Below are 13,874 nucleotides of genomic sequence, written 5' to 3' on the forward strand. Positions count from 1 at the left end.
ATAATTTTAGACCTCTAGTTTTCACAATTAATGTTTTTGTTGATAGAGATAACAAACCTTTGCAGTTCGTAATTTAAAACACTCCAAATAAACAAATACGTTTTAATATAAAGTACACTTCAAACCAATCTTATAGCAGGATTTTATTTTTATTTTATTTTTTTGAGTGAAGTGCGCGCTGGTAAAACTTTAGCCTTATTGACTACAACTCCCAGAAGCCTTTGCTAAAGTCGCCGATATATCGTGGAATTCTATTGGCTTATTGCACTGTCGTTGGCCAATAATGCTTCAGGATACTGCCCTTCACAAACGGCCACTTCCCAACGGTAAAATGCAAATCTGTCAAACATATCGGCGTGTTTACGGAATAATTTGTGTTCGTTTCAAATAAAGAGTACACATATCTATCTTATATTAAAGATCCATTAACGGAGCTGTAGCAAAAAGCGATGGGATCCGGAGAAAGCACGACCAGGAGAGTTTCTTTCGGCCTAGATGAGGATGACCGGGTGAGGATTCTGCGTGGAGTTAAGGTAATCCAACATCCCATCATACTGGTTTACTATGTTTATTATGATAACATCTGTTTTCGTGAGACTTTGTTGCGTGAATCTGCCGTCAAGTTACCCGAATGTCCTTCAGTGAACGGGTCGAGTTGTGTGTTGGACTGGTAATTTACGTTAGCCTGCTAATCTGTGCCCCTCAGGTGTGCAGAAGTGTAATTGAAACCAAGGGCAGGTGTATAGTACTGTGTCGGGACGTTCAGCGTGGGAATCTTGTAACGTTAGTCCTCTTTAAAGAGAGTTGATTACAGACTGGAGAGTTTGAATCTTCGAGTGACTCGAATCTTTTTTTTTTTTTTAGTTCGGTCATTAAAAGATTCGTTCAGTGGTTAATGCATTAGGTCACTTTTTTGTCCTTAGCTGTCTGAAGATGTCCTACAGCGCATGAGGAATGCCAGTACTGATCCAAGACCACCTGTCAACAATAAAGAAAACCTAGGTATGAATATTTTCGTAAATGTTTACATGCCTATTGTGTGAGTTGCAGTTAGTGAGATATTTAATTAGAGATATTTAACTGTTTATTGAATTTTATTCTGTGGAACAGTAGTACAAAACAAAAAGCAGCTGTACAAATTTAGAACCCACCCCTTGGTAGACTTAAAAAATGTAAAATAAATAATAATAATTATTAATAGATAATAATAAAATAATTTTTACAAAGATTTTAGAAAAGAAGACACCACATTAAAAGCTGAATGCCATGAATTAACAGTTTTCACGTTAAAAAATGGCACGGAGTCAAACTTATCTCAGTCCTTAACAAAAATGATAGGTTCCGTGAGTCCAAAAAGGTGAGAGAGAGGTGCACTCCCAAAAAACTGCCTAAAACTCCTTGGGAACAGAGATTACACTTAGGAGAAGACGACAGATTAATATAAAAACGTTTCACTGGAGTCAAGTAAACCATATGCAGCAATTTCCAATGAATCATTTGGTGATTAGGGTTTTTAGAAGACAATTTAAACATACCCCATACCTGATTGGAAAATAAAACATGCACATCCTCATTAAGATCCTTAGCCCAAGAAGTAGTAGAGGTTTGTATGAATGCTCAAGAAGAAAGAGATAGATGACTGAAACCGAGGAGGGAGATTCCTCAGAGGGAAGGATTAGTTTGCGCAAAGGCAGTTGAGAGTTCCAAGGCACCCCATATGCCTGTAGGGCCGATCTAATGCGCAAATACATAAAAAAGGAGGTGCCTGGCAGATTATATTGAGTTTTTTAAGATTCTGGAAGGATTTTAAACCACTATCATCATAGATATCTCCCAGTGTTTACTTTACTATGAGCCCATTGCGGACAATGAAATGGAGTACTGCCTGACAAAAGGTTATTATCGTGGAGAATAGGCGAATGCCTATGCCATTTTGTAACTAGTTGTTAACGTCTTTCAACATCCCTCCAATGGGTTTCAATGGGACCAAACCGAGATTTACACTGCCTAAGCGGAACTCACGAAAAAACAAGATGCATCAATTTATACAGATAAACGATAGATTCCTCAATTGCTCTCCAAGACACAGAAGCGTCAGGATCAAACCAAACTGCTAAAGGGCGGAGGGAAAAGGCTTGAGCATACAGTCTAAAATTAGGGAAAGAAAGACCTCCATGTAATCTACATCGTTGTAAAGTAGTCAGTTTAATACGAGGACATTTACCATCCCATATATACCGTGAAACACATGCATCTAGTTTGTTCCAGTAGCCAACCGCTGGAGCGAGAGGAATCATGAAGAAAATAACTTAATACGTGGGAGAACATTCATTTGAATCACCGATATACGGGCCTGAAAAGAAGTAGGAAGACAAGACCAATTTTCCAAATCTGAGGATACTTTGGCTAGAATACCATTATCGTTTTTTGAGGTTTCCTGCAGGAAAGAAAAACATCTATCCCCAAGTACTTAAAAGTTTTGAACCAATGGAATAGATATAGAAAGAGACATGGAATCAATTTTAGAATTGAGGGGAAGTAAACATGACTTACTCCAATTAATTTTAAACCCTGAGAGATATCCAAAATGGTCCTCAACACATGAGGAATATGTGACGACTTCTCCAAAAACAATAAGATATCATCAGCAAACAAAGAAATATGACGATGAGTATTCCGTATATTTATGAGAGAAATGATTTCAGATTGTCGGACTGCTTGAGCGAAGGGTTCCAAGGATAGGGCAAATAACAGAGGAGACAGCGGGCAACCCTGACGAGTACCACAATGTATAAAGAATGGGTTAGAGCGAGCAGCACCTGTGAGAACAGTGGCTTCTGGATTGGCATACAGAACTTTTATCATATTTATGAAACTCGAGCCTAGACCCAGATGCTGTAGAACCGCCTATAAATGTTCCGTTCTAGCTGGTCAAAAGCTTTCATCGCATCTAGAGATAACACTGCACAAGGAGAGGACAAACTATTCTTTGAATTAATAATATGATATAACCTGCGCAAGTTATCCGAAGCTGAGCAAGATTTAATGAATCCTGTTTGGTCACGATGAACTAGCCTATTCATAAATTTCTCTAGACGACGAGATACAGATATAGTACTTTAGCATATAATTCAACATCGGTCCCTATCAAAGAAAGTGTCCGGTAACTAGAACAGGAAGTCAGATCTTTATCTTTTTTTTAACAAGAGAGAAATAACCGCTATATTAATGGATGGGTGAAATGAGCCTTGAGTAACTGAAAAATGTATCATATCTAACATGAGGGGGCCTAAATCCGACCAAAAAGTAGTATACAATTCGATTGGAATGCCATCTATGCCTGGGGATTTCCCCTTGTTCATAGATCGAATTGCTGACTTCAGCTCCTGAAGAGAGATCAGTTCAGCCAGGTAGTCTGAATCCGAATCTGACAGCCTAGGTAAATCAAGGTTGGACAGAAAAGATGCAAAAGAGTCAGGGTCACCATCAGCAGAAGAAGTATAGCGGTTAGAGTAAAAAGAGTGAAAGGCGATATTAATGTCTTTTGGGTCTGTCATAATGAGCCCAGATTGGGATTTCACAGCTGAACTATTAGCAAATTTTTAATTGTTGCGTCATCTTGGGGCTAAAAGGTGGCTTGGTCTACTTCCTTGAAAATAGTAATTCTGTCTAGATCTTTGGATCAGGAATTCTGCCCTGGATCTCAGTAATGAACTGAGTTCAGACCTAACCACCATGATTTTACTGAGTGTATTGTCTGAGAAACACGCTGATTATCTCTAGTCAGATTCTGGAGCTGTGATTCCAGTTCAACTATCTTTTTGTGTCGGTTTTTCTGAAGGAAAGAGGCATATGAAATTGAGTTATTCCTTATAAATCCTTTAACTGCATTCCAAAGTGTTCGAGGATCATCCACTGAACCTTGGTTAATTTAAATAAACTCAGCGAATTTATTTCTGAATTGACTGCAAAAGTTTTCATCCTGTAACAATTTAGGGTTAAATCACCATCTAGTGGCACGGGATGGCCGAGGGATCAAAGATAATCTGCACAAATGTTCATCATGATCTGACAGATAAGAAACAGATATCAGCATCACGAACAGCTGAAGATAAAGAAGTAGAAATGAAAATAGTCAATTCACAAATAGGATTTATGAGTAGCAGAAAAGAAAGTGAAAGACTTAGCAGAAGGGTTTAATAAATGCAACTGTCCACCAACGAGGATGAGGTTACACATTGCCGAAGTTTGTCAGAACACAAAGCTTGAGAGTGTGATTCCTTTGGTCCAGATCTATCTAGGATATGTGACTTTACAGAATTCGTATCTGCACCCAATACAATTTCAGAATCTGAAAACTTCAAGAGACAGGTTAGTGCCAAAAACAGAGAAAAAAGTAGGCTCAGGAGTACAAGGGGCATAAACTGAGAGAAATAAAATATTCCTATTCTCCACTATTGTTTTAATGTTATTCTACCATTTGTATCACAACCTTTCTCTAAAATAGTAATATTTAAAGTCCTCCGCACCAATATTAGGACACCCTTGGTTTTAGTATCCGAAGATGAGTGAGATACCACTTCATAAAATGTATTATTACACCTGCATATATCGTCCTCTTTCAAATGGGATTCTTGAACTAACACTATATCAGTCTTTCATCTTCGCAGAAAATCCAGAAAACCTGTACGGTTGTGAGGGCCATTTAGCCCATTAATATTACAACTCCAAATATTAAGGTCAGTCATATGTATCAAACAGAATTACTGCATAAGACAAAATACAAGTTTGAAAATAAAACCAGTTGAGTCTAACATGAAACCACCCCCCACCCTCCCCGTTACCATTCAAAAAACATTCCCATGAACTATGGCAGATCAAACCAAGAACAAACCTTGATCTGCCAGCACCTCTTAATATGGCCCGTGGCGTCAACAAAAACCTGCACATTACTGTAGCACCAACATTTGGCCCATAGTCACACATTGACTAGGTAGTATTTCTATTTAAAAAAGAAGAGAGATAAAGAATACAACTAAAGCAAATAAAATATCATAATCAGTAAGCGATACTGTATGCACAATGAACTATGAATTAAGAAGTGAACATTAAAGTGAACAGTGAAAGACAGTCACCTAACCATTTAGAGCATCTCTTCTCCGATTAGACAGCAAATGTCCAGCTGAAGCTCACTGAGAGTTGGTGGATGAATGGGATCTGAGAAAAACTCTTGCTTCTTCTGGGGAGTGTAGCATTTTAGGTTCACCTTGTTTGAGAATGACCTTCATCGTTGCAGGATAAAGGAGAAAACCGGGGCATGAAGTCTGGCGGCCCGCAGAATGAGCTCCCTGTCCGTGTACCGCAGCAGTTTAAAGATGAAAACCCGTGGTTTAGCGCGATCTGAGGAGAGCCTTGTGTACACGCGATGCGCTTGCTCCACTTCAATCTCTTTGCCTACCAGAGACAGGAGCCACGGCGGTAGCAATCTTTTCAAAAAGCCCATAGGGTCGTCCTTTTCGGAACCTTCAGGAAATCCAACCAGACGCAGATTGCAGTGCCTATTGCGATCCTGCAAGTCCACAAGTTGTTGCTCGAGCGCGGCTACTCGCCTATCGTGATCTTCAACAACTTTTGTCTTCTATCTTCCCTGTTAGACGATCCAGTTTAGAGCATAGCAACTGAACAACTGACATGTGAAAAGCGAACTCGTTCCGCATCACCGTCAACTCGGTTCTTAGAATGTCCTCAAAGTGTGTAACAGCGTTTGCCATCTTGTCCATATCGCTCGCGGTCGGTGGCTTGGATTTCTTCTTAATCGGAGAAGCCGATGAAGTCAAATCCTGCTGTTCACGACTGCATGTCATCAGGTAAAGCACCACCAATGAATAAAACTTAAAACAAAGCGAAAAAATCAGCAAAAAGAGGCCAAACGTATGGAGCTCTACTTGAGTGTGACTAGGTTCATGAGCACGCCACCTGACTCGGTGAGATATTTAATTTGTAATGCAGGTTAGGGATAATCATTTTACTTTTTCTCACCTTGCAGGCCAGCAGACTCGAACATCCAGCACATCTGACCCACAATCTCCAAAAACACAGGCCAGGACGACTTTTCCTGACACTAAAGAGGAGCTCAGGAAAAGGTACTTAAGTCCAGGGTTTTCAAACTGGGGTCCAAGGAAAAGAGTGCTAGGGGGTCACTGGAAAAGTAAAACAATAAATAAATAAAATTAATATATAACAAAAAAGTTAAAGATAAGTTATAGGTTTTTTTTATTATTTTTTTTTTACTTTTTATAAAAAAATTGTGAAAATAAATAAACTTGTATTAAAATAAATACACGTTATTTTAAAATAATTAAATAATAAAAATTTGATTAAAATAGACAAGTAAACAAAATAAATAAGATTATAAATGGACAGTAGCTTAAATAGTATAGATAATAAAATAATAATAAACTAAATATTTTCCAATTACCGTTAATATCCCAAATAATATAATTTTGGTGTAGTATAGTAATTTTAATCTAAAATCGGTCTTATTCATGAAAACATATAGCTGCCTTATTAGCTTAAATTGTATTATATAAAACTCCTGCTTTACATTAGTATTTGGCATTGCACTCAGAGATTTAAGACTGAAAAACTAATTAATATATTGTTGATATATAAAATCACATAACACAGCACCATTTTGAGCTGAGTCAACTGATCCAGTCAGTTAGATGCCACCAATATTATTCCTAAACACAGATCCACATGGCACACCCTTAGTTTTAGCTCTGAAGAGCCTTTCTAGCTCTTTCTGAATCACTCAATGTGTATTTTCAACCAATTCATCTAGCATTTTTCCCCGTTATGCTTGCATGTATTGATAAAATATGACATGAACACTAAACATTGTAGCTCTCACAAGGGAAGAGACCTTAAATTAGAACTAATTTTTTCCTGGATGCTGTTCAAGTGTGAATCATACTGTTGAAACAAGCTTAAGAACAAGGGACAAAACACTGACGCTCTGTGGTAGGATTGAGAACTGCAGTGAGTGAATCATGGCTTGGCATCAGGCTTGTAAATAAAGCTGTGTGTGTGTGTGCGCTTGTTCAGGTATGAGCAGCAGCAGGCCATTATACAGGAGGAGTTGGCTCGCATCGCACGCAAAGAGAGAGAGGCAGCCCGGCAGGACATCACCCGAGCGGTGCAGAGAGAGCGAGTACAGACACGGCAGGAGTCTGAGAAAGCCAAACAGCTGGTGAGACTCCTCTACAAACACTTCAGCACAGCACAATACTTCAGGACAGAAGTTTAAGGATGCATGCAAGCACACTCTAACTCCACTGTTCTCTGAGACAAGCAATGTAAATACTGTACGGAATGTTTGTTTTTTTTGACAGTCATTGAGTGCGTTTACATTCACCCTCTTAATGCAATTTTAATGAGATTTTGGCAATATTGCGATTAAACTTTACTTCATGTAAACGCAATACTTCGATTTAAATAATGCAATTAAGCTCATAATCGCAGCAAGCATAATTGTATTAACATAGGTGGCGTACACCGAGTTTAATCGAAATATACAGGCACTTAAACGCCTTAATCGCAGTATTGCCGCTCTGACCAAAGTGCGCATGCGCTCGTGATGTACATGAATGACGGGACGCGCACATGTAATAATACGCAGATTAGAAACGATGGAGGAGAAGAAAGCATCGCATTTCTGGGGAAAACACAACTTGCTGTCACCAGTCTCTGTTCCTTACCCAGAAACTATGAGAACGCGACGGCAGCGTATAGGCAAACAAATTCCATCACATTTCTATGGCGCCGGAACAGCGTGGAATACAGCCATACAAAATCATTATGCATTAGATGTAAATAAATTAAAACAGCGGCTAGTAAATACACCTGCTCTTTCTGAGTCCATCATTTGTGCTGTGTAGTGGGGTATGTGAATAATGGCAGTAAAAAAAATTACCACAATTCTTAGCGAATAATGGAAATTGCATGTAAACGGGAGTAAGAGCTTTGCTCTTGATGTGTAAACATCATAATGCGATAAAGTCCTTACTCTGATTATTGGAAATAATCGCATTATTCGTGCGCATGTAAACGTAGTCATTGTGTCATGTAAGGACTTGAATTTCACGGCAGTTAGGTAGCAATCATATTATCGTAAAATTGTCTTATGGCACCTTGGTGATACCTTTTCTGCGTGTGCCATGATAATGCCATGTTTTTAGAAATACTGACTTTAGAATGGTAATGAACACTAAGAGTAAAAAGCATTAAGATTTAAAAATAATAAATAAATTAAAATGAGCAAGGGTAAATTACATTGATCTAAGAAACTAAGAAAATTTGAAAATGAAGAGAATATTCAAAAATTACATTTTACTATTACTACTTTATTTATTAAAAATAATAAATTAATTTAATTAAAATTGTATTGATTTTTATTTAATTTACTTATTTTTTTATTTATTTATTAAATAATAAATTCAAATTAGCAAGTGTAAATTACATTAATCAAAAGTGGCACTAAGAAAATTTGAAAATGAAAGAATTAATTTCACATATGAGTGTGAAATTAAGCAATATTGTGTATATGCATTGACTTTAGTATGCTTTTTATTTATCCATAACTTTTTCTGAAGACAGTGTAATCAGGCTAATTTTGCAATTCTTCCTTGCCTGGAGGTGTGTTAATAGCATATTTTAATTTAAGTAGCAACCGCAAAAAATTTTGTATCTTTTCAAATGGAATCAGTTCAAATGGTTTGTTTGAATTAATCATATCCAAATTCTGATTTAACAATTTGTTTGTGTTATTACTCCAGTATCATGGTAGAGATTATGAGCTATTTTTTTTTTTTATATCTGCTCTGTTTTTTTCTTTGAATATAATAATATACTTTATAAAACACAGGACTGACTGTAAATTTGGACTTTTTTCGCAACCATTTAAATGACTAAAAAGGAAAAAGGACACCCGTGACCCCATATGTTAAAGGGGTCATGAACTGAGAAACCAAAATTCCATTGATCTTTTGACATATGAGCTTGTTGTACTATAAAAACATCCTGTAAATTTCAGAACTCAACTTTCTTATTAGTCTAGAAGCAGCTTATGTTGAAACCAGTGTGCCAAAAGGATATCTTGTGAAATGTGCCACTCTGTGTTGTAATAGTGTGGCTAAACACCGCCTCCACAGAAGAAAATCAACGCCTGCTTCTACATCGCTGCTCACTGATTTGCACATGTAGTGTGTATGAGACAGGCAGGTCTACGCAGAAAACCAAATAATAAAGATTCTCTGAAGACAACAAGACGCTGTGCAGGGCCAAGTTGTGGAAAAACAGTATTTGCCTTGATTCCTTCTAATCCCAACGTTAGGAAAGAGTGGATGAACTTTTATTTTTAATGAAGAGCTCGCTCCTTTGTTCACTAAATTTTACTGCGTATTTGTTAACAAACAAGGCACAATTTGATGCAGGATTTTCAGAAAGATTGAAACTAAAAGACGATGCTGTATATTGGATCTGACATTAATGTCGCAACACACAAGTGTGAGTAATTGTTTTTTTTTGCGTGTTCACTATTACTTTGTCTGTCAAACAGATCATTTGATATGAGTGTTTATGCGTTTTTAACTTAAATCACCGCAGCGTCTATCTGTGAAGGATGTAGACTGTCAAACATACACAAGTGTTAGCCGATCATAGCAGTGGGCGTTTACTTCCAAGCCTACAATCCGCCACGCCTATTCAAACGAAGCGTTCTGATGAGGGGGGCCAAGAACAGGACACAAAATAGCATATTACTTCTAAATTCTGATGTTTTTTGATGTAAAAATCTTTATAACATTATAAGTGGACCTCAGAGAACAGTACAAAATAAAAAAGCACAGGCAGTTCATGACCCCTTTAATGCGTCAAGTTGCTTTTATAAAATGGTGGCAAAAAACCCCCCAACATACTCATGCATAAATATTAATATTAATTAAACTGAAGTTTTAAAATCATTTTAACACACAGCCTTTAGTGGCTTTTTTAGCTTTATCAAACATTAATCTGTGTTCAAACAGTCAAACTAGTTCACAATTCCGCAATTAAATATAATTTAAAAATAAAAAACAACTTCTATTCTTATCTTCATTATTTTCCCAGTTTGAATGTTTTTCTCTTAAATAACGTCCCGCAGGGGAGGAACACTCTGTCTGGTTGGAGAAACACGCTACTGCTCTCTTGACACGGGTGAAATTGGCTTCTTTGAATTCCACTTATTCAGGTCCTTTAGGGATTGTGTCCCTTCACTCTTGGGCCCCTGGAGGGGCCACCTTATCTAGTCTATGCGAGTTATACATCATATGTCGTCATCTTGTAGACATTAGATTGAAGGACTGTGTGTGTGATGTTGTACGTGATGGTTTGTGCCCGAGGATCCTGTGGTACGTCTTGTTGGTGTGTCTTATCTGAGCTCTGACATGTTCTGGACACTTAATAGAAAAGCTTCCCCTGGGCTCAAGCTTTGAAGAGTAAACGTGTGTGTGTCTATGTGTGTGTGGAGGCAGGTTGTGAAGGTAATTATGGCTCAATCCTCCTATTCATCCCTGAACATCTCTCTCTCTCTCTCTCTCAACCTCAGTGTCTTATTAGCAGATGTGTGAACATGGCCAGATGTCACCACAAGCCTCAGCTGTGATTGTGTAGAGTTTAGTATGGATTTTACAAAGGGGGTTTGCTTCACTAACAAATGTTGTATTTGACAATTGTTGTTTTAGTGTTATTTATATACTTTAAAAATATTAATCAATATTTGAATTGGCTTTTATTTTGATTATTTATTTTAAGATTTTAGTAGTTTTTATTAGCTGTTTTTTTTTTAAAGACTTTATTTCAGTTTTAGTTTAAGTAATTTTAGTGTTTCAGCTTTAACCTCATTTAAACTTTAAACCTAGTTTCAGTTAGTTTCCACGATAACACTAATACTGTTATTCGTCAAGCATGCATTCCTTTAAGTATTAATTATTAATGTCTAACTCAAATAAATGCTGTTCTTTTGAACTTCATGTATGCATCTGTAAAATCTTGAATAAAAAATGTATTATAGGTTCCACAAAAATATTGTTTTCAACAGTGATAATATTGTTTCTTGAGCAGCAAGTCGAAGAATTTCTGATCATTGAAAGAGTGCAGTAATATTGCTGAAAATTCAGGATTATATTACTTTTAAAACATATTAAAATAGAAAACTGTTATTTTAAGTTGTAGTAATGTTTCACAATATTTAGTTTTCTATTGTATATTTGATTAAATTATTGTGAGCACAAGAGACTTTTTTTTCAAAAACATTAAAAGATATTTTATCAGCACCAAACTTTTGAATGATAGTGTAGGTCCAGATATATGTAACATTATAAACATGTGATCGATGAGTAGATTATTTTAAATAGATTTTATTTAACAAATAGTATTCTGGAACAAAAGATATTGCATGTTTTCTTTTCCCATTTGAAAACTGAAAAGCCGATTTATTTAGCCATTCTACCAATGCACTGTTATATTAAAATAATAAATATTTTATTATTTACATTTAGCACTGGGTCTTTTCTGTTGTTTCTAGTTCTAAAGTACAAACCTGCAACCCATCAGTGGAAAACCGCTGTTTTACACCCTGTATGTGGATCGTAAGATGCTCACAGTGTCTCTGTCTGTGATACCAGCCTCTGTGTGATCTAGATGTAATGGGAAGTCTTATCATTAATCAGAATAAAGCTGTGACATGGCAACTGCTGATGCATTTCAGAGCGCAACATCAAGGTCTGTGCCTCTAAATATTCATGATTATCAATAATGTCTGGAGACCTCTCTTGTTAAACATGAGTCATGGTGAGATACCAGCTCAGCCGTCTGAGGAGGAATTGATCCTTTGCTATCTGTTTCATGCAAAAGGTTGTTCAAATATTGATATGAAAGAGTTACTGTAATAAATATTAGAAGCAAGTGTCTTCCAGTACATGATGACAGCATGAATACACCATGATTTGGTATTTTTATTTAAAAACTGATTTGGCATCTTCAAAGTGAAATTGAATTGAGTGGCAGTAGTGTGCTGTATTTTCCGTGTTGGTTGTTGCTGTGTTGGAGTACATGATTGATCACCAGGCATTTGAATAGGGTTTTCAGGTGTGTTATTGGTGGAGTTGCATCTGTTCTTCCTGCTTCTCATATAGTGTTTAGATTTGAAGTGGTTTATTTAAGAAGTCACAGTGTAATAGTCCCAGGTTAGGAACAATTGAAGATGAGTAAAACATTTACTTAAAATTGAAAAATGTATTTCTGTGAAGCGTGAACTGTGAACCTATTCACTGTGGCAGGGTTTCCCTGTGGGTTTGAACTTGAAGTGAACTGTAGGGGGTTTGTGAGTTCAGTAATTCATAAACATGTTAAATGAAAAATAATTTGAAATGTTCGTTAACACGCATGTGACAGTACAGCGACGTTTTCTTTTTTCCCTCCTAATTTTATTTTTGTTCAATCTGACAGATTTGTTTTGCTCTTGATGTGAATCGCTTTAAATGTAGCTAAGATAAAGCCTATTCAAACAAAAATTGTATAGCAACAAGGAATCATTCACATCAAGGATAATTTGTCCATGGATTTGTTTTTTTTTAATTCCCATTTTTGTTTGTAATCAGTTTATTTGGTTTGAATAGCTCTGCATTTGTGACACGATTTGTTTGTTTTGCTTTTTATGTTTTTGCTCTGTTTTGTCTGATTTGTTTCACTCTGTGAGCACCATTTGTAGTGTCTTATTTAATTTTTTTCAGATTTTTTTTCACTTTCATGGGGAGTAATTTTGCATTTGCATTATCATTCTAGTGTTGGGAAGGTTACTTTGGAAATGTAATAGGTTACAGATTACAAGTTACCCTGTTTTAAAATGTTATAAGTAGTGTAAATTTTCAATTACTTTATTAATGTAACTGATTACATTTTACTTTTTGATTACATTTCTAATGTTTTCTAATGTCATTTTTAAATCTTTTTAAAACGTGTAAACCAGGCAGGGTTAACCTTACAGTAGTACTCAACACTTTTGAAATCCTTCATCACTTGTATTAAGATTATAATTCAATTTTATAGCTCAGCCACCATAAAATCAGACTTACTTTGAGATCATTCTGAGGTAAAATAACGATTTAAAACCATAAGAAATAGTTTAATAGCTATGCTAATGTTTTTGAAATCAAATCTTTGCATAGTTATGACCGGAAACACTGGCATCTAACAATAGCTTAGAAAAAAAAAAGTTAATCATAAAAAAATAAAGCAAATATTCTCATATTTTAGAGCTGTCAATGCAATTTATGAAAGAAATCAATTAAATCTGCATGTGGGAGATGTAACCCCCTTTTGTAATTCTTAAAATTTTCACAAGTAACTAGTTTAATTACAATTTTTTTTCTCAGTTACTGTAACTGATTACAATTACACTTATTTTGTAATTAAATTACGTAATTGCGTTACATGTAACTAGATACTCCCTAAAACTGATTATCATTTTATCTTTTCATTACACTGATTTGTTTTGTTCTCTGTGAGAATAAATTTGCGTATTGAATGAACTGAAGGAATTGTATAAGTTGCTTTTTCATTTAACAGATTTTTTGCACTTAGGTTGAATGTTTTCCATTTGATACAGTTTGTCCTTTCATTTTACAATTAAAAAAAAAAAAATTTGCTCCCAGTGTTAATACCTTTACATTTATTTAGCTTTTTTGTTTCCGTCTCAATGTGGCTATATTTGCATTTGTGATACCTTAGCTATTTTTTTTTTTAGTCAGTGTGAATATCTTTTGTTTTGCCTTTCA

The 13,874-nt window shown here is 35.9% G+C and overlaps 1 protein-coding gene across 1 annotated transcript in view; it reads left to right on the forward strand.

The window, feature by feature from the left end:
- The first annotated feature begins 264 nt into the window (after positions 1-264).
- The window catches only part of LOC306860472 (MICOS complex subunit mic25a-like), an 80,514-nt gene continuing 66,904 nt past the window's right edge, over positions 265-13,874 (forward strand). Inside the window, exons 1-5 of the mRNA XM_079402206.1 lie at positions 265-326; positions 421-533; positions 924-1,002; positions 6,047-6,143; positions 7,108-7,252. Of these exons, the coding sequence (XP_079258332.1) occupies positions 450-533; positions 924-1,002; positions 6,047-6,143; positions 7,108-7,252 (405 nt within the window). The 5' untranslated portion in view covers positions 265-326; positions 421-449. The remainder of the gene's footprint in view (positions 327-420; positions 534-923; positions 1,003-6,046; positions 6,144-7,107; positions 7,253-13,874) is intronic.

Source organism: Barbus barbus (assembly GCF_936440315.1).
Source record: "Barbus barbus genome assembly, chromosome: 41".
In the NCBI taxonomy this organism is placed as follows: Eukaryota; Metazoa; Chordata; class Actinopteri; order Cypriniformes; family Cyprinidae; genus Barbus; species Barbus barbus.